We start from the raw sequence: 22,493 nt of genomic DNA on the forward strand, positions 1-22,493 counted from the left end.
GGTGTTAAAGTCCCCTGCTATGAATGTGTTACTGTTGATTTCCCCTTTTATGGCTTTTAGCATTTGCCTTATGTATTGAGGTGCTCCTATGTTGGTTGCATAAATATTTACAATTGTTATATCTTCTTCTTGGATCGATCCCTTGATCATTATGTAGTGTCCTTCTTTGTTTCTTCTAATATTCTTTATTTTAAAGTCCATTTTGTCTGATATGAGAATTGCTACTCCAGTTTTCTTTTGGTTTCCATTTGCATGAAATACCTTTTTCCATCCCCTTACTTTCAGTCTGTATGTGTCTCTAGGTCTGAAGTGGGTCTCTTGTAGACAGCATATATATGGGTCTTGTTTTTGTATCCATTCAGCCAATCTGTGTCTTTTGGTGGGAGCATTTAGTCCATTTACATTTAAGGTAATTATCGATATGTATGTTCCTATTCCCATTTTCTAAATTGTTTTGGGTTAGTTATTGTAGGTCTTTTCCTTCTCCTGTGTTTCTTGCCTAGAGAAGTTCCTTTAGCAGTGCTGTAGAGCTGGTTTGGTGGTGCTGAAATCTCTCAGCTTTTGCTTGTCTGTAAAGGTTTTAATTTCTCCATCAAATCTGAATGAGATCCTTGCTGGGTAGAGTAATCTTGGTTGCAGGTTTTTCTCCTTTATCACTTTAAATATGTCCTGCCAGTCCCTTCTGGCTTGCAGAGTTTCTGCTGAAAGATCAGCTGTTAACCTTATGGGGATTCCCTTGTGTGTTATTTGTTGTTTTTCCCTTGCTGCTTTTAATATGCTTTCTTTGTATTTAATTTTTGACAGTTTGATTAATATGTTTCTTGGCGTATTTCTCCTTGGAGTTGTCCTGTATGGGACTCTCTGTGCTTCCTGGACTTGATTAACTATTTCCTTTCCCATATTAGGGAAGTTTTCAACTATAATCTCTTCAAATATTTTCTCAGTCCCTTTCTTTTTCTCTTCTTCTGGAACCCCTATAATTCGAATGTTGGTGCGTTTGATGTTGTCCCAGAGGTCTCTGAGACTGTCCTCAGTTCTTTTCATTCTTTTTTCTTTATTCTCCTCTGCAGTAGTTATTTCCACTATTTTATCTTCCAGGTCACTTATCCGTTCTTCTGCCTCAGTTATTCTGCTATTGATCCCATCTAGAGTATTTTTCATTTCATTTATTGTGTTGTTCATCGTTGTTTGTTTCATCTTTAGTTCTAGGTTCTTGTTAAATATTTCTTGCATTTTGTGTATTCTATTTCCAAGATTTTGGATCATCTTTACTATCATTATTCTGACTTCTTTTTTAGCTAGGCTGCCTATTTCCTCTTCATTTGTTAGGTCTGGTTGGTTTTTATCTTGCTCCTTCATCTGCTGTGTGTTTTTCCGTCTTCTCATTTTGCTTATCTTACTGTGTTTGGGGTCTCCTTCTTGCAGGCTGCAGGTTCATAGTTCCTGTTGTTTTTGGTGTTTGTCCGCAGTGGCTAAGGTTGGTTCAGTGGGTTGTGTAGGCTTCCTGGTGGAGGGGACTAGTGCCTGTGTTCTGGTGGATGAGGCTGGGTCTTGTCTCTCTGGTGGGCAGGTCCATGTCTGGTGGTGTGTTTTGGGGTGTCTGTGCACTTATTATGATTTTAGGCAGCCTCTCTGCTAATGGGTGGGATTGTGTTCCTGTTTTGCTAGTTGTTTGGCATAGGGTGTCCAGCACTGTAGCTTGCTGGTCATTGAGTGAAGCTGGGTGCTGGCGTTGAGATGAAGATCTCTGGGAGATTTTCGCCATTTGATATTATGTGGAGCTGGGAGGTCTCTTGTTGACCAGTGTCCTGAAGTTGGCTCTCCCACCTCAGAGGCACAGCACTGACTCCTGGCTGCAGCACCAAGAGCCTTTCATCTACATGGCTCAGGATAAAAGGGAGAAAAAGTAGACAGAAAGAATTAATAGAAGTAGGAAGAAAGAAAGGAAGGAAGGAAGGAAGAAGAAAAGAAGGAAAGAAGGAAAGAAAGCAAAAAGGGAGGGAGGGAGGGATGGTGGGAGGTAGGAAGGAAGGGAAGGAAGGAAAAAAGAAAGAAAGAAGATAAAGTAAAATAAAATAAAATATAATAAAGTTATTAAATGAAAAAATAATAAGAAAAAAATCTTAAAAAAAAACAAGAAAATGGACGGATAGAACCTGAGGACAAATGGTGGAAGCAAAGCTATACAGACAAAATCTCACCCAGAAGCATACATATACATACTCACAAAAAGAGGAAAAGGGGAAAAAATCATAAATCTTGCTCTCAAAGTCCACCTCCTCAATTTGGGATGATTCGTTGTCTATTCGTGTATTCCGCAGCTACAGGGTGCATCAAGTTGATTGTGGAGCTTTAATCGGCTGCTTCTGAGCCTGCTGGCAGAGATTTCCCTTTCTCTTCTTTGTTCTCACAACTCCCAGGGGCTCAGCTTTGGATTTGGCCCCGCCTCTGCGTGTAGGTCGCTGGAGGGCGTCTGTTTTTTGCTCAGTCAGGACGGGGTTAAAGGAGCCGCTGATTCAGAGGCTCTGGCTCACTCAGGCCAGGGGGGGGGGGGGTACGGAGTGCGGGGCGAGCTTGCGGCGGCAGAGGCCGTCGTGACCTTGCAGCAGCTTGAGGCGCGCCTTGCGTTCTCCCGGGGAAGTTTTCCCTGGATCCCGGGACCCTGGCAGTGGCGGGCTGCACAGGCTCCCCGGAAGGGTGGTGTGGATAGTGCTTAGCGTCTCCTGTCCGTCTCTGGGGTCTGCGCTTTTAGCCACGGCTCGCGCCCGTGTCTGGAGCTCCTTTAAGGAGCGCTCTTAATCCCCTCTCCTTGTGCACCAGGAAACAAAGAGGGAAGAAAAAGTCACTTGCCTCTTCCGGCAGCTCCAGACCTTTTCCTTGACTCCCTCCCAGCTAGCCGTGGTGCACTAACCCCTTCAGGCTGTGTTCACCCCGCCAACCCCAGTCCTCTCCCTGCGCTCCGCGGAAGCCCGAGCCTCCGCTCCCAGCCCCGCCCGCCCCGGCGGGTGAGCAGACAAGCCTCTCGGGCTGGTGAGTGCCGGTCGGCACCGATTCTCTGTGCGGGAATCACGCCACTTTGTCCTCCGCACCCCTGTTGTCTCCTCCGTGGCTTCGAAGCTCCCCCCTTCAGCCATCCACAGTCTCCGCCTGCGAAGGGGCTTCCTAGTGTGTGGAAACCTTTCCTCCTTCACAGCTCCCTCCTGTTGGTTCAGGTCCCATCCCTATCCTTTTGTCTCTGTTTTTTCTTTTTTCTTTTGCACTACCCAGGTACGTGGGGAGTTTCTTGCCTTTTGGGAGGTCTGAGGTCTTCTGCCAGCGTTTAGTAGGTGTTCTGTAGGAGTTGTTCCATGTGTAGATGTATTTCTGGTGTATCTGTGGGGAGGAAGGTGGTCTCCGCATCTTACTCTTCCGTCATCTTCCCGTCGTCCACCTTTGAAGTTTTTTAATGCTATCAAAATGTTATCTTTTAAATATTTTCATTGTTTAGCTTTCTTTTCTTGGTGTAAAGAAATATAATAGTCTTTATTAAAGATTAGCTTTACCAGTGATTCATACTTCTTGCTATAAAATGATTAATCCTACTAATTTATTATTATTTTTAAAAACAATTTCCTCAAGTGATTTTATGCCGTCCGTGAATGGCAGTTTTTTTCCTCAATTAGTTTCATCTTTTATATATATATTTTTTGGCTTACTGAATTTGTGCCTCCCAGAACAAGGCTCAAGAATGTTCATAGGAATTAAAAATATCCAGAACCCAACAAGGTAAAATTCACAGAGTGTAGCATTCAATAAAAAAAAAAATTACTAGGTATGCAAAGGAGCAGGAAAGTATCAATAGAAAGAGGCCCAGAAGTTATGCAGATGACAAAATTAGTGGAAAGTACATTAAACAGTTATTATAACTATATTCTATATGTTCAAGAAGGTAGAAGAAACATTGAGCATATTAAGTAGAGCAATAGCACAAATAGAAAGACAGAAATTAAAGTTCTAGAGATGGCAAGTATTGATATCATGTATGAGAAATGTACACTAGTTAGCAGCAGATTAGTTAGTTCAGACTAAAAAATTAGTTAACCTCAAGACAGTAATAGAAAATGTTAATATCTCAAAGGAAGTACAGTGAGAAAAAAAGACAAAAAAAGAATAAAGTATCAGTGAACTGTGGGACAGTTAGAGGTGGCTTAAATGTGTAACTGGAATCCTTGAAAGGAAAGAAAGAGTGAGGAAACACAAAAAATAATTTTAACAAATAAGGCTGAAAATTTCCAAACTTCGGTGAGAGCTAGAACCACATATCCATGAAGCTTAACAAACCCATAGCACAAAAGACATCAAGGAAACTATGCCAAGGCAAATTATAATCAAATTGAATAAAATGGTAAAAAAGAAAAAAAATTCTTAAAAGCAGCCAGAGGAAAAGTATACATGACATTAAAAGGGATGAAGTTAAAAATGACAGTACATTTCATGTTGAAAGTGATGCAAGTCAGAAGACAGCAGTGCAACATCTTTAAAGTATTGAAAGAAAACAGTTGTCAACCTATAATTCTACTTCAGGCTCAAATATCTTTCAAAAATGAAAACAAACTGAAAAGCTTTTCTAAAAACTTCTGTTTATAAAATAAGTCATGGGGATGTAATGTATAGCATGGTTACTATAGTTAATAATACTGTATTGAATATTTGAAAGGTGCTAAGAGAGTAAATCTAAAAAGTTCTCATTTCAAGAAAAAAATCTTTGTGGTGATGGGTGTTAACCTGACATTGTGGTAATCATTTTGTGATATGTATAAGTATCGAATCATTATGTTGCGTACCTGAAACTAATGTAATGTTGTAAGTCAATTCTACCTCCATAAAAAAGAAGACCTTTTCGTATATATAAAAGCTGAAATATTTATCTGCCGAAGACCTACAGTGTAAGAAATGTTAAGGGAAGTCCTCCAGGCAGAGAAAAATGTTACCAGGTGGAATCTGGATCTGTATAAAGTAATGCAGAGTATCAAAGGTAACCATGTGGGTAAATATAAAAGGGTTTGTTTGATTTCTCATTTCATTGAAAGCCAAACATTTTACATGTGTTTGATTGCTGACAATTTATCTTTACAGAAAGTAGTGGAAGCCAAGAGAGGAACTTCTATTCTGTTATTTTGAAGTTTAGAATTGTCAAAGAAGAGATTCTGGACATTGTTAGACACGTACAAGAAATGTAGAAAATCCCTATTTCAAAATGATCAGCAGAAAACAAGAAACATTCCTGAGATCAGAGATTATATGAGTAAGAAGGTTACTCATATAATTATTATAGCCTAACAGGTTGACAGGAAGCCACTCTCATGAGTAAAATTCTGACAGTGCAGTTGGCTACACATTAAACCTTTTAGAGTTCAGATTTTAAAAGGACATCTTAATGTTTGTGTATATAATTATTCATTCTTTCTCATTTCTGAAGAATTTGAGAAAGCTTAAGAGAATGCATATATAGAAAAGTTAAAGTAGCTAACAATTCGGGTGGAAAATATAGAAAGAATAGATAGGTAGATAATCTATAGAGAGAATATAAACAGATGTTAAACACTGGGGAAGTTTGAACATAGCTGTCAGATCATAAAAGGGCATGTACAAAACATTGGAAATGTGTCCATACTGTAGTACACACTTGGGAAATGATTGGATAAATGAATAGAAGAGAGAGGCATAGAAGCATAATCTAGGAAGTTTAAAGAGAAGAACAATTTATTGTAAAAAATGCTAAAGAAAATTAAAATGACTTTGTATAAGTTTGGTTTGGCAAAAGAATTGCTAAGAAGATACAAGAATCCTGTAGGGGTGGGGTAGATGATATAGGGATAGCAGAGCCATTGAATTACTAAACTGGATTGGACTCTTCTATCAGAGAAAATGATTTTCATCCCAGAAAGTGTGGAACACACATGCTTTATAGGCAATTGAACACTAATATACCTATGGTGGTAATGTAAGAGTACCCTAGTACTTAAAAAAATTTTTATAATGAAATGCTTCACAAATTTGCATGTCATCCTTGCACAGGATGATAATATCTGTATTGTTCCAACTTTAGTATATTTGCTATTAAAGTAAACACCCTAGTGCTTTAAATTAGTTAAAAACTTTAGCTGTAGCTGAAATACATCTCATTGTAATGAAAGAACAGCTGTGAAATCATTATCAGTAATCTTTTAGTAATGCTGCAGATTTATAGGCATATCAGAAAAATGGAAACAAATAAAGGTTTTTCTTATTTAAACAAAAATTATTAAAATTTCACAAAGTAAGATTTTCATAAATTCTTACAAAATTTTAAATTGTTGTTAGTAAAGTTGCAGGATATAATTAACATTCAAAAATCAGTGGCATTTTTACACACTAACAACAACTGTCCAAAAAAGAAATTAAGGAAACAATCCCATTTACAATAGAATGAAAAATACTTAGTAATAAATTTAACCAAGGAAGAGAAAGGTCTGTACACTTGACAACTATAAAACATTGATAAAAAAAATTGAAGAAGACACAAATAAATGGCAAGATAGCCCATGTTCATGGATTGGAAAAATTAATATTGTGAAAATGTCCATACTACCCAAATGATATACAGATTCCGTGCAATCTCTATCAAAATTCCAATGGCATTTTTCACAGAAATAGAAAAAAATTCTAAAATTTATATGGAACCATATAAGATCTCAAATAGCCAAAGCAGTCTTGAGCAAAAAGAACAGGAAGCCTCACACTACCTGATTTTAAAATACACTACAAAGCTATAGTAATAAAAACAGTTTTGTACTAGCATAAAAACAGACATATAGACCATTGGAACAGAATAGAGAGCCTCCGAAATACATCCATATATTTTCTTCCAAGAACACTCGATGAAGAAAAGACAGTCTCTTCAATAAACTGTGCTGGGAAAACTGGATATCCACATGCAGAAGAATGAAACTGAACTTTTATCACACACCATATAAAAAAATCAAGCCAAGATTAATTAGAGACTTAAATGTAAGACCTGAAACTGTAAAACGATTAGAAGAAAACACAGGGAAAAAGCTTTTTGACACTTATCTAGACAATAATTTCTTTACATATGACCCCAAAAGCACAGCTAACAAAAGCAAAAATAAACAAATTGGATTGCATCAAACTATAATAAAAAGCTTCTGTACAGTAAAGGAAACCATCAACAGAGTGAATGGGAAAAGAATATTTACAAACCATGCATCTGATAAGGCGTTACTATCCAAAATATATAAGAAACTCAAACAGCTCAATAGCAAGAAAACTAATAGTTTGATTTAAAAATGGACAAAGCATGTGAATGGACATTTCTTAAAAGAAGACATACAAATGGTCAACAGGTATATGAGAAAATGCTCAACATCACTATTCAACAGGGAAATGCAAATAAAAATCACAATGCCGTATCATCTCACATCTGTTAGAATGGGCATTCTCAGACAAGAGATAAGTGTTGGTGAGGATATGGAGAAAAGGAAACCCTTGTGCACTGTTGGTGGGAATGTAGATTGGTACAGCCATTGTGGAAAACAGTATGGAGATTCCTCAAAAAATTAAAAATGAACTACCATATGATCCAGCAATCTGACTTGTGATCATATATCTAAAGGAAATGAAGTCAATATATTGAAGAGATACCTGCTGTTCCATGTTCATTGCAGCATTATTCACAGTGGCTGAGATGTGAATCAGTGTATGTGTCTATAGAAGGATGAATGGATAAAGAAGATGTGGTGTGTGTGTGTAAACACCCAAACGCCACATACAGGGGAATACTCTTCAGCCTTAAAAAAGAAGGAAATCCTGTCATTTGCAACAACAGGGGTGAAGAACACCTGAAGAACATTATGCTAAATCAAATAATGAAATAAGCCGAATGCAGAAAGACAAATACTGCATGATTTCATTTATATATGGAATCTAAAAAAATAGAACTCATAGAAGCAGAGTAGAATGATGGTTGTCAAGGGTTGAGGGGTGAAGGAAAGGGGGAGATGTTGGTCAAAGGATACAAAGTTTCAATGCAGGATGAATAAGTTCTGGAGATCTAATGTATAGTGTGGTGACTATAGTTAATAATACTGCATTGTATACTTGAAATTTGCTAAGAGAGTATATCTTACATGTTTTCACTACACACATGAGTTAAAACTATCATCAAGCTGAGAAAAAATAATGCAAATTTAGCTATATGATTGGAAGTAATATCTCTCTAAAACACATCATGTCATGGTACTGCCTTTTTTTTTTTTTTTTTTTTTTGCGTTACGCAGGCCTCTCACTGTTGTGGCCTCTCCCGTTGCGGAGCACAGGCTCCGGTCGCGCAGGCTCAGCGGCCATGGCTCACGGGCCTAGCCGCTCTGCGGCATGTGGGATCTTCCCGCACCAGGGCACAAACCCATGTCCCCTGCATCGGCAGGTGGACTGTCAACCACTGCGCCACCAGGGAAGCACGGTACTGCCTTTTAATAAGCTCCTTTTGCCTAAAATTCTGTGCCTTCTATCAGGTATAGGAAGAAATTTAAGTCTAAGAACAATGTCCTTTTCATAATCTGCTGTCTACCTAGTTTTCTAAACTCCTATCTTACCATTGCTATAATTTCCCTTCACTCCAAGCTCAAAAATGCCTTTAAGGGGCGTCCCTTTAAACATATCATGCCACTCCCTTCTGACCTGCAGAGTTTCTGATGAGAAATTAGCTGAAATCTTATGGGAGTTCCCTTGTATGTTATTTGTCATTTTTCCTTTGTTGCTTTTAATATTTTCTTTTTGTCTTTAACTTTTGTTAATTTGATTACTATGTGTCTCAGCCTGTTTCTCCTTGGGCTTATCCTGCCTGGGACTCTCTGCACTTCCTGTACTTGGATGACTATTTCCTTTCCCATGTTAGGGAAGTTTTTCAGCTATTATCTCTTCAAATATTTTCTCAGGTCCTTTCTCTCGTCTCCTTCTGGGACCCTTATAATGCTAATGTTGGTGCATTTAATGTTGTCCCAGAGGTCTCTTAGACTGTTTTCATTTCTTTTCATACTTCTTTTTTATTCTGTTCTGTGACAGTGATTTCCACCACTTTATCTTCCATGTCACTTGTCTGCTCTTCTGCCTCAGTCATTCTGCTATTTATTCCTTGTAGTGTATTTTTCATTTCACTTATTGTATTGTTCATCTCTATTTGTTTGTTCTTTAGTTCTTCTAGGTCTTTGTTAAACATTTCTTGCATCTTCTTGATCCTTGCCTCCATTCTTTTTCCAGGATCCTGGATCATCTTCACTATCGTTATTCTGAATCTTTTTTCTGGATGATTGCATATCTCTAATTCACTTACTTGTTTTCCTTGGGTTTTATCTTGTTATTTCATCTGGGACATATTCCTCTGCCATTTCATTTTGTCTAACTTTCTGTCGTTGTGGTTTCCATTCCGTAGGCTGCATGATTGTAGTCTTCTTGCTTCTGCTGTCTGCCCTCTGGTGGATGAGGCTATCTAAGAGGCTTGTGCAAGCTTCCTGATGGGAGGGACTGGTTTTGGGTAGATCTGCATCTTGTCCCTCTCATGGGCAGGGCCATGCTCAGTAAAAATTGAATCTGCTTATCTGATGGGTGGGGCTGTGTTCCCTCTCTTTTGGGTGTTTGGTCTGAGGCAACTCAGCACTTGAGCCTACAGACTGTTTGGTGGGGCTGATTGTGCTCTCTGCGAGTGCTCACACCAGAGTACTTCCCAGAACTGCTGCTGCCAGTGTCTTTGTCCCCGCAGTGAGGCACAGCCCCCCCCACCTCTGCAGGAGGCCCTCCAATACTAGCAGGTAGGTCTGGCCCAGTCTCATGGGGTCACTGCTTTTTACCCCTGGGTCCTGGTGAACACAGGACTTTTTGTGCACTCTCCAAGTGTGGAGTTTCTGTTTCCCACAGTTCTGTGGAAGTCCCACAGTCAAATCCCATTTGCCTTCCAAGCCAGATTCTCTGGGGACTCCTCTTTCCATTTCTGGACCCCCAGGCTGGGAAGCCTGACATGGGGCTCAGGACTTTCACTCCCATGGGGGTACTTCTGTGGTATAATTGTTTTCCGTTTTGTGAGTTGTCAACCGAGCGAGTATGGGATTTGATTTTATCGTGATTGCATCCCTTCTACCATCTCGTTGTGGCTTCTTCTTTGTCTTTGGATGTAGAGTATGTTTTTTGGTAGATTCCAGGCCCTATTCATTCTCCATATATTGTTCATATGTCACCCTCCTTGGAAATCTTTCATTGATCACATTTTCTCCCTGCTTCCACCCCACTGTCCCTGCCTTTTTGATGTCATTGTATTTTGCATATCCTCAGATTTCAGTTTAGTGGAATTAATTACTCTATTTTGGTTTAGTATTGTTTTAAGGTACACAGTACAATTTTAAGATGAGAACAAATGGCAACAACAATGAAAACAAAAGAAACTAGAAAAAAGTATGATTAACAATTTTAAGGTAGGAATTGTTATGTAACTAATTTGACATTTGATTTCCTGAATTACTGACACATTAACTCTTTTATGTTTCATTATTTGTCAACTTTGTATTTATGGGATTTTTATATTTTTGGACATTAATGTTTTTCAGCTTTCTAATTTTTATTGAAACTTATTTTTTTCAGATATTTGTTTCCTAGGTAAACATTCCTAAAGAAGTTTGTTTTCTATGTTAAAATCTGTTTTTATTCTTCTTCCTTATTAAGAGAGAATTCTCTGGGGTTGTTTTGTATTTCTGCCCATCTTTGTTTATGACTGTCTTTTCAAGGATGATTGTATAGCACATAGCTTTGGAAGATAGAGATAGTGTCTCCTCTCAAGCAGAGGGCAGGCATGCTTACTCTGATTATGAAAGATTCAGGTTCCCTAAGCTCACAGGTTTTCTTCTGAAACAAAGCCCATTGCTTTGTACAAGTATCCATTTTGCTCCATCTGCCTTGCCTTCATTAGGATTGCGGGCAAGGAGGACAGACGCAAGCATGATGACGCTCATGCTCTGAATTATTGTATGAGGAATAAGGTCCTTTGTTTCTGTCTCAGGAATCTCATGTCTTTTGCCAGCATCAGAGAAACTGTGGCAGGTTAACTTGTTAGCTTGAGGTAGATAAAAATCTCAGACTCTTCATAGTTCTTACATCTATATATCCTTAACTTGTAGACCTTTTTTAAAAAATATTTTTTGCTCCCAGAGGCCCCAGAATTACATATGATAGCCTCCCCAAAATAGCACTCTGGTTTCTGTCAATTTAATTTGTTTTCTGTTAAATTCACCAGTTTATTATTGAGATGCAAACATAAGAACAAGTTTAACATGTCCATACACACTCTAAAACATCTTCATTTTTCTAGATTGCTAGATTTTCTAAATTGCTAGATTTAATTTTGAGTATTCTTTTTCTGTCATTAACCTTTGACATATGTTTTTTAACTTTTATAGTGTGATATCTGTCTATCATGTGGTAGAAAACACATAATGTTAAATTTACCATCTTAACCATGTTTAAGTGTTGATATAAGTATATTTTAAATGCATAATGAATGTTAGTAGTTTTTAGAATACTTGTATATTTTTAAAATGTACTATGAGTTCATTATTCTGAGTAACATTATATTTAGATAAAACAAATTATTAAAATTATGTTTCAAGAAAAAATTTTAAAAAGCCCTCATTATAAATAGTCTTTATTCTCTATTGCAGATATTGAGACAGTATAGCACAGTGATTATGAGTATGATCTCTGGTGGCAGAGTTTGTGAGAATATTTTCTTGCTTTGCACTGACCTTGTGAAATTTGTTTGAACTCTTTATGCCTTAGTAATATGGAGATCATAATAGAACATACCTCAAAACATTATTATGAATACTAAATGAATCAGTACATGTAAAATAATTTAAATAGCTTCTGGCACATGGTAAGGACTCAGTAAGTCTTGTTATTATTATTGACAATTGAAAACTACCCATAGGTATAACTCAGACACTAGTAGTTTATATAAAATTTGAGAAACTATAATCAAGAGTGAAAGATATACCCTAAAAACATATGAGTTTTAAAAATCCAGTCTGATAAACTTTGTGTTTAACAGTAGTATTAATCCATTATAGTTAATGTGATTACTGATATATTTGTGCCTATATGAACCATATTATTTCATATATTCTATCAGCCCACTTGTTTTAGCATTTTTTCTTACCTCACCTTTTTTGAATTAATCAAATATTTTATATTTTTCCATTTCATCTACCTCTATTACATTTTTCTTATGCATTGTTTTACTATTCTTTTAGTAGTTACCATAAAAATTACAATATACATCCTTTACTTTTTGCAGTCCAATTAAAAGGATTACTTTTACCACTTTCCCAATAATGCTAACTTAGAACATTTTAGCTCTGTTTTGCTATCTCCTATTTTTGTTTAATTATTGTCATATATTTTAAGTTTCCTTATATTTAAACTCTTTGAATATTATTGTTTTGTATAGTCAATATTTCTTCACACATTTAACCTTTCTGTTGTGCTTCATTTCTTTCTGCATTTCCATATGGAATCATTTTTCCTCTGCCTGAAAAACTCCCTATGTCATTTTTTATTTTGGGGACAAAGATTTCTATGTTGGTAGTTATTTTCTTTCAGCACTTTAAACATGTTATTCCATTGCTTTAGGCCTTATGTGATTTCTATTGAGAAGTAAGTTGTCATACTTATTGTTTCTCTTTTGAAAGCAATTATTATTATTTGGTCTTTGTATTTTATGTGTCAAGAGTGTGGTTTTCTTTTTTTTATTAATTTTTATTCATTCAACATTGCTTTACAATGTTGTGTTAGTTTCTGCTTTACAGCAAAGTGAATCAGCTATACGTATACATATATCCCCTCTTTTTTCGATTTCCTTCCCATTTAGGTCATCATAGAGCATTGAGTAGAGTTCCCTGTGCTATACAGTATGTTCTCAGTTATCTATTTGATACATAGTAGTGTATATATGTCAATCCCAATCTCCCAATTCACCCCACCCCACCCCTTTCCCCGCTTGGTGTCCATATGTTTGTTCTCTACGTCTATGTCTCTATTTCTGCTTTGCAAATAAGTTCATGTGTACCGTTTTTCTAGATTCCACATAAGTGATATTATACAATATTTATTTTTCTCTTTCTGACTTACTTCACTTGGTATGACAGTCTCTAGGTGCATCCATGTCCCTGCAAATGGCACAATTTTGTTCCTTTTTATGGCTGAGTAATATTCCACTGTATATATGTACCACAACTTCTTTATCCATTCCTCTGTTGATGGACATTTAGGTTGCTTCCATGTCCTGGCTATTGTAAATAGTGCTGCAATGAACATTGGGGTACATGTATATTTTCAAATTATGATTTTCTCTGGGTATATGCCCAGGAGTAGGATTGCTGGGTGATATGGTATGTTTACTTGATTGAGGTTTGCAGAGCCTTTGAATCTCTGGATTGATGTCTTTCATCAATTTTAAACAATTCTTGACTATTATATGTTCATATATTTCTTCTGTTACATTCTGTCCTGCTTGTCTTTCTGGGATGCTAATAAATAAGTATGTTACACCTATGCCCCATACCCCCAGCATGTCTTATAAGCCCTCTGTATTATGTCTCCTTTTTCTCTTTGTGCTTCAGTTAGGTATTTTCTACAGAGCTATCTTTCAATTCACAAAATTTTTTTTTCAACTGTTTCAATTGTTATTAAATCATTCTATTGAGTTCTTAATTTCAGATATTCTGTTTTTCAGTTCTAGAGTGACTATTTCATTATTTCTTATGATTTCACTTCTCAGGAGGAAGTCTCCATGATTTAAAGCATTTTTTTCAAAAATTTTTCCCCTATGTTTTCTTTTTTTTTACATTAAAAATTGATTATCTATATATTTCTCTGCAGAGAGAGTAGGACATAAGTTATACATGAGCAAAAGTTAGTAAGAGAAAACAATATAAAATATAGAAAATCAACAAAGCTAAAAGGTGGTTCTTGGAAATTTCTAGTACATTTTATAACTCCTTGGCATAACTGATCAAGAAACAATGAAAGAAGGCACAGACTTCTAATATCAAGAATAAAAAAAGTGTCGACATTACATATCATACAGATATTATCAACACAAAATAATACAAATGTATGATATTTATTTTGAACATTTGATGTAATGGAACAGAAAAATAGAAAAAACTAATTGTACAATATCTATAGTTAGTCTCCTCACATAGAAAATCTAGGATTAGATGACTTGCTATAAGAATTCTACCAACCAATTAAGGAAGAATTTTTGAATCTTAAAGGAATTGTTTGAATATTTCCTTTGAATATTTGAGCAGGAATATTTCCCAACTCAGTTTATGATGCTAGCAAAATTCTAATTCCCAAATCTGACAAATATATTTGAATAAACGGAAAAAAATCCTGTTCCATCTCTTTTACAAGCATAGATACAAAATCCTAAACAAAATATTGCCAACATTAATCAGTGGTTTGTGGAAAGGGAAAAATCACTATCAGTTTGTATTTATTGCAAGAACACATGGTCAGTTTAACGTTTAAATATATGACAAAAAAATTTATTAATATTTGGTTCTTCCTCCCAATGTTGGGACATGCTTATTCATCCCGTCTTTTAAAATAGTTGTCGTAAATTTACATTCCCATATTTCATTATGAATTTCACAATCAAAATACATTTGCTTATCTTGTTAAAAATCTCAGTCATATAACTGTCCTGATCAATTCTTTCTTGAAAACTATTTCAATTGCAACAAATAAAGGAAAAAAACTGTTAATTTTTCTTCTCATTTATATATTTTGAGTAATATAAAACCAACAATCCACTCACAGTTTTAGTGGGCATAAACTCCCAGCCAGAGGTTACATTTCCCAAAAGTCTTTGAAGCTGCATGTGGCAATTTGACTTACTTTTGGCTATTCAAAGATGAGTAGAAGTGATGTGTGCAACATTCTGCTCACACTATTTCAAAAATAAAGTTGATTTCCCTTCACTTTTTCTTTTGCCCTTCTTACAGGCTAGAGCAATGATTGATATGGCCATAGTGTCAAAGCTGACCATGTTGATGAGGACAATACCAAGGGTAGGGAGAGGGAGTAGGAAAGAAACAAGATAGAATAAACCTAGTTTCTCTCACGGCATTTTAGATCTGAGCAGCCTGCTCACCCTATGTTTTCTTGAACAAATTAATCATAGTTATTTTAAAGTTCTGTCTGCCAACTCCAGTATCTGGATCACCTATGGGTCTGTTGTTATTTTATGTGATTTTTTCTCTTGATATTTGATCATGCAGGTCTGTCTTTTGGCATGTCCCATAATTTTTAATAGAGTGCTAGATATTGTATATAATACAGAGACTTTAATAGTGTTATCTTCTGCTAGAGAGATTTCATACTTTTTTCTGCAAAGCAGGTAGAAGTCAAAGGAGATCACCTTAATTTAATCATGGCTGTGGCTATTACAGTTTTTCTAGGGCTTAGTTTACCTCTTTTTTGTTCATTTTTATAAAGTATTGTTCTCTGGGGATTTCAACTGTGAGCCTGACATGTTTAACCATCCCCACCCCCGTGTTCTGAACTGTAATCTTTAATGACTCTGTGTCTCAGAGTTTTAACTTAGAGTTTTAGGGTCACCTTGCTCCCCACCCCTTTGCAAACATCTTGATAGGGAAACAGACCATGTATTTTGAGGCTCCTCAAATCTGCAGTTTTGTTATGTGGCCCAACAAGACCACAACAAGCTTATTTTCCAGCTCCTTAATGGCAGCCTTCTGCCAGGTCTAAACCCAGATTCTTTCTCTGTTGCCTGTTTATCGGCAAATGTCCCAGGAAAAAAGCATCTGCAGATTGATCGCTAAACTTTCAGAGGTTCTATCCTCTTCAGAATCTTAGCCCCCCCCTTGTCTGTACTGGCAGTTCATAGAGTTGGAAGCATTCATAGCCCTATGAAGACTTTATAGAATTTTGTTGTATTTTATCTGGATTTATAACAAATCATATTTATAACAAAGAAAAAATATGGATTTCATTTTGTTATATTTTATATGGATTTATTTGGTTAAAATGTGGTCTTATGCAAACTACTCATTCCCTCTAAAGCCAAAGTCATTTCTTGAGCTTGTTAATTTCTACTACTAAACAGTAAAAATTGTAAAACGCTTTTGAACTTATTTCATAATTTCTAATACCATATACATGATAATAATAAAATTATTATGCAAGTAGATTATTTTTCAGCTTCAATAAATTTAAAAATCACATGAAGTAATAATGATGGCTCAGATGCTCTATATTTGAAGGATTTCACATTTCTACATGATGTGAAACCGTGATTTTTCTGTTTGTGAAAGTGATAGAATCTACCTATTTTCTTTTGAGTGGCTATGTAGCAATAAAACATGAGGAAAAGAGAAGTACCAACTTCAGCATTTAGGGTAGTGAAGCATATAGTTTCAAAGATACAGTATGTGAGAGATGAATTTTTTAGTAGATCAATGTTCCTGAAAAAAAAGAACAAAGAAAGAAATACCTAGCTATTCTTCTAGGTGTTAAATCCTGAAGTATTAAATATGAATATCAAATTCTGAAATAAAAACAGTGAAGTGTATAAAAATGGGAAAATAAATCCTCATCCTTTTTGTATATACAAAGAATGTTACTGCTGGTTATATGGTTTAAATTATTAAATGAATACAAATGGCTAAATTGTATAATAAATCAGAAGGAGTATAATAGCACAAGGATTAACTAATTGCTAATTAAATTTTTAGATTATCAGCTTCCTCTAGCCTATTAATTTGCATCTTCACTGCATATAAGGACTTATATTTAAGAGAGTGTGGATCATTTTGCTTAGAAAATTTATTAATCCAGGATTGCCACATAATCAATTTAAATAGTTATTGTTAATATATTTCTATTTCATGTATTAATAATTAGTTGTTAACAAATAATACTGTATAATTGACCAAATATCTTATATATTTTTGATATTACAACCTGCTAGTTATGAATCAGGACAAGAATTGTTTCTGAATTTGACATTAGAGTATAGCTAATAACTTGCCCCTAATATGTTTAAATAATGTATGCAGATCCATCTTACTTTCGTAGAGGTTCATGTAATCAACCCTTTTCCCATTTTAATATCTCATTGATTTAACGTCTTTTACTATATTCCATTTAAAAGTTTTTTAAAATAAATACATGTATATCTCTATTTAGTGACAGAGCCATATTAATGAGCTTATTGTAAATTTATTAATCATGACCTTTGTATTGATAAAAATAAAATAAGTGATATACTTCTTTCAAAATTTTTTTTTTTTAATTCACAGGCCTGTGAAATTTCTGATGAACTACCTAACTTGACTAATCGATATGCTGCTTTCTCGTCAAGAACAGAAAGAACTACTAAAGTATCAGATATGGTAAGAAGGCTTTTCTATGACCACATGTATTTGTAATCTAGGAATCATGGAGGAGACTGAATAACATAAGCATTATATTAGGACCTGAGAGAGGTACCTGGTAGCCTGCTGTAATATCTTCAGCTAGTATGCTACTTCCATATTTTTAAAGTTCAATGAAATTCTTGAAGCTAAGCAGAAGTCTAGCATTTCTCTGTGAGAAAAATATTATGTGGAACATCTCCTTAAGGGTCAGAGAGCATTCATTAGGCCATATAGACAAACTCAACTTGTGTTGTATATGAAGTGGAAGGTTTGTTTACTTTAGGTTCAACTCAGTTTCCTCATAAGTGCAAATATTTTCCCTTTTCAGTTTGAATCTATCTTGAGACTTAAGACTTTTCAGTGACATTTTTTATCCCTGTTAATCTGTATTTTAAATTGTGTTGATAAGAATTTTGCTACCTCAATTTCCATTTTTTATAAATAACTTATATTGAATAAATTGAAATAAGTAAAGCATGTGAAATTTAAAACTGTATACTTAACTATTTCATTCAGATTAAACTTATTAACAGATCAAAGTGAAATTTAAAGATAAAAGGTTAGACTTATGTGTACAGGTATTGTTAAAATAAATTTTTATAGAAATTGGACTGTTATTATAAGATATTGTTAGTAACAAATGACCAAAACAGGATCATTAACCAGGTCGTAAAATGTAGCCAGTCAACCGAGAAGCAGAATTGCTGAACTAAAATTCTACTAGGTACACAATGCCAAGAGTTCATTTACAGTGTTTTCAATGGTGAAGTAAATGGTACAAGATTAGGAAGAACTCATGTAAATGAAGTACAAATGCAGTGCTAGTTAAGTTAATACAGCTGTGAATGTCTAGGAACTCATAGGAATTAGATTAATTTGATGAGAGTCATTAAGGAAGGGACTTATTTTTTTTCTGAGACATTAATTGACTGAATCTGAGAGATGGAGTCAAAATTAGCATCAGGTTCTATGAGACTTTTTGTGGCTATAAGTTCAAAAGATAGTTTAGAATCATCTAGCAGTGTCTTGACATTTAAGAGATTTTCATAATTGTTAAATAAATGTGTTGTTTTAGTAGATTATTTATTAATCTTGAGGAATTTTAGGGTTGTGTTGTGTTTCTCAAGGGAATCATTGTTATACACACCTTTGGATCCATGGTGAAGTATGTCATAAGTAATTTATTACTAATATAACGCTTTACTTCTCTTGTAATATAGTAGCTACTAGGAAAAAAACAATGCAAATTTCTGAAGGTACCCATAGGAATGCACATGTATAAGTTACACTTTATGTTTGTAGTGAAAAAAGATGATAGAGATCTGTTCTAAAGGAAGATGAGTTGCCTACCGATTGTTTTTACCTAACTTACATTTTCCTCTTTTATCTTTGTCTCTCACTGCATCTGGAAATTCCTTTTTATTATTTATTTATTTATTATAATTTTTATTGGGGTATAGTTGATTTACAATGTTGTGTTAGTTTCAGGTGTACAGCAAAGTGAGTCTGTTATACATATAGGTATATCCACTCTTTTTTAGATTCTTTTCCCATATAGGCCATTACAGATTATTGAGTAGAGTTCCCTGTGCTATACAGTAGGTTCTTATTAGTTATCTATTTTATATTTAGTAGTGTATATGTGTCAGTCCCAATCTTCCAATTTGTCCCTCCCGTCCTACATACCCTCTGGTAACCATAAGTTTATTTTTTACATCTGTAACTCTATTTCTGCTTTGTAGATAAGTTCGTTTGTAGCCTTTTTTTAGATTCCACATATAAGCAATATCATATGATATTTGTCTTTCTCTGTCTGACTTCACTTAGTATGATAATCTCTAGGTCCATCCATGTTGCTGCAAATGGCATTATTTCACTCTTTTATTGGCTGAGTAATATTCCATTGTATATATGTACCACATCTTCTTTATCCATTCCTCTGTTGATGGACACGTCTTGGCTTCCACGTCTTGGCTATTGTGAATAGAGCTGCAGTAAACATTGGGGTGCATGTATCTTTTTGGATTATGGCTTTCTCTGGATGTATGCCCAGTAATGGAATTCCTGGATCATATGGTAGCTCTATGTTTAGTTGTTTAAGGAACCTCCATACTGTTCTCCATAGTGGCTGTAGCAGTTTACATTCCCACCGAAAGTGTAGGAGGGTTCCCTTTTCTCCACACCCTCTCCAGCATTTATTCCTTGTAGATTTTTTGATAGCATTGTCCTTTTTTCCCCTCAAGAAACACTTGCATTTAAAAGGATTGGTTGGTACTCAGCTTACCCAAGAAGCAAAATAGTTTAGTCACATAGAACTCTTTGGTTTTTGAATCCCTTCCATAAATGAGAATACCCTTCAAACATGTGGGTGTATGATCTGTATCTAGTGAAAAATTCAAATTATTGATCTCAAACTTTTAAAATAATGGAATTAATTTTATAATTTTCACATCAAATAAAAATATTAGAAAATTTACCTCCTATATATTTACATTTTATATATATGGACATGCTGCAATCTTGAAGGAGGGCATATAGTTTAATTTTCAACATGTTACATAAAAGTTTTACATAAAAATATTTAAAAATCCAGACTTCTGTTTCATGTGAAAGACAGAGCATATATATACATCTCCCTTCTTTTTACAAGGTCCCAATGAAATAACGTTTTTAAAAACTATGATATAAGGATTAGTTGAATATAAAAAGACAAAGAGATTGAAAATATTAATGGAGGCTAGACACAAGCCAAACATCTGATTATTAGGCATTCCAGGAGCAGAATGCTAGGATGGTAGTTTGCAGTATTTGATGTAAAAAACAGCAAGTTATCTTGAACAGAAAAAAACACGTGTCTTCAATTAGAAGAGCTCAACAAAATACCATAGAGGACAAATTTTCAAAGATATGTATTCTTCTCACATTCTTTTGCGTTTTCAGAAGACTAGAAATAAAGAAAATACCCTTGAAGCTTCCACAGAGAAAAGTAACTGGGTCACCTACAATGGGATGAGAAACATACTGATATCAACACTTTCTCAGCAGCATTAGAGACATTTCAGAACTAGGAAATGGTAGGATAATATTTTCTAAAATTTCTAAGAGGAAATAATTTTGGGTAAAGAATTCTGCCTCTACCCAAAATTTCAATTAAATGAATCAAGAAAATAATTTTCTGACATGCAAGAGCTTGGAAAGTTTAGTATCTTCACAACCCCATATGTGAAGATGCTCTAGCAAAAAAAAAAAAAAAAAAAGGAAATAAGAAAAAGGTGACATAAACATATAAACATAGAGAATAGAAACTCAGCATTTCTGGATGAAGTAGAGAAAGGGGAAACAAATTAATAAAGAAGGCATTTTTAGTTCATGCTTGGGACATTCTTCAAGAGTCAGGGGTTTTGTGACCACAGAATTTTATTTACTCCTCTATGTGTTTCACTGCACTAGTTGGTTCAGTGGGGAATAATCATGATATTCTAAATGCTGTTTTAATATTGTTGATTTGAAATCAATCTATACACATTGCAGAAGATTTAATTATAGTACAACAATATAAATATTAGAAATCTTAATATCATTAATAAAATCAGGAGGTGAAAGGTAGGAGGCAGTGAAATATGGCAATTCTCTTATTTCATAGTGCAGAGTTAACAGATATTGTCAAAAATTGACAAATTACAGTATAAGTCCTTATATTAAATTTGTAATGGTAAATACAAAAAAACCCCACACACCTCAAACTGAAAAAACTCAATTACTATTAAAATAAATTATTTCTGGGACTGGAACCAGGGAGAGGTCAAGGAGGACAATTTTACCATTTATTTTAGACACTTGCATATGATTTGATTTTTATTCATGATGTGAAGATATTATTTTAAAATAAAAGTAAAAATAATACTCCTGAGTTTATGAGGAACATGCATTTGGAATGGCATTATGACATACTGGTGCCTGTACTGACTCATTCTCTGCAAACAACCAAAATTCTAGGTAAAATAGAAACAAAACATATTCACAAATGCTTCCAAGATTTAGAAAGAGAGGAATACACAGGCTAAGTTAAGGAGGGACCCAGAGTGGCAAGTAGAGCACTGAAGCCAGCTGTCACCCTGAGGACATTTGCCAAACTAGGTGACCTTGAGTTTTAATTTGTATAGCCTCAGAGACCTCCAGAGAATAAAAGAGAGCCTAAGACTCTCTCACAGTGATTAGTCTCAAAAAGATTCTTAATACAGTTAAGACTCCAGAGGGCAACCTAGGCAGGTTAGGAGTGAAATGCAAATAAATCTCCCCTTCTTACACACCAAAGGACTTTAAGGAAGATTGTTAGTGTTGAACTTTTTGGTGTTGAATGTGTGTTAGGGGAATCACCCCTGAGATCCTGTTACATTTCACCTTCATTTAATGGTTACAGATATTAATGAAATGAATTTTATTAATAAAAATAAGAGCTAATGCTTATAATGTGCTTGTTCTATGCCAGGGACCATTTCAAATGTGTATTAACTCACCTGAGTACTATAATAATGGCCATCTTTAAAAATGTGGAAACTGAGTTTAAAGTCTAAATGGCAGTCAGAATTCACACCGAGGCAGTCCATCAATAGAATCCACTCTTTTTTTTTTTTTTTTTTAGAATCCACTCTTTTAAGGGTCTTTCTGTGTTACTCCCCTTTGGGCTGAAGAATTAGGCTTAACTAAAATAAATATGACAATAAAATAAATATGACAATATAGTAAATGATTTTTGTGATTTAAAACAAAAGAGGTATGACTGTAAAGATCTCAGACATTATTATAAGGGATAGAACTTTTTTTTTTGAAATGCAATTTCTGTTTAGCAGAAACTGATGAGGATTCAGCGTCATGAAACAGTAGTGAAGTTAACAACTTTCCTCTAGTCATTCAGACCAAAAATTAACTAATGACTATTTAGTGAAAAATCACTGGAAGAATTTG

At 35.0% G+C, this 22,493-nt stretch overlaps 1 protein-coding gene and 1 pseudogene across 1 annotated transcript in view; one reads left to right on the forward strand and one right to left on the reverse strand.

Moving 5' to 3' along the window:
• STPG2 (sperm tail PG-rich repeat containing 2) overlaps nt 1-22,493 on the forward strand; it is a 423,221-nt gene that overhangs the window by 14,221 nt on the left and 386,507 nt on the right. The window contains exon 4 of the mRNA XM_019926437.3: nt 17,412-17,504. Within this exon, the coding sequence (XP_019781996.3) occupies nt 17,412-17,504 (93 nt within the window). The remainder of the gene's footprint in view (nt 1-17,411; nt 17,505-22,493) is intronic.
• LOC117312537 (U6 spliceosomal RNA) lies at nt 6,013-6,108 on the reverse strand (annotated as a pseudogene).

Source organism: Tursiops truncatus, chromosome 5, assembly GCF_011762595.2.
Source record: "Tursiops truncatus isolate mTurTru1 chromosome 5, mTurTru1.mat.Y, whole genome shotgun sequence".
NCBI lineage: Eukaryota > Metazoa > Chordata > Mammalia > Artiodactyla > Delphinidae > Tursiops > Tursiops truncatus.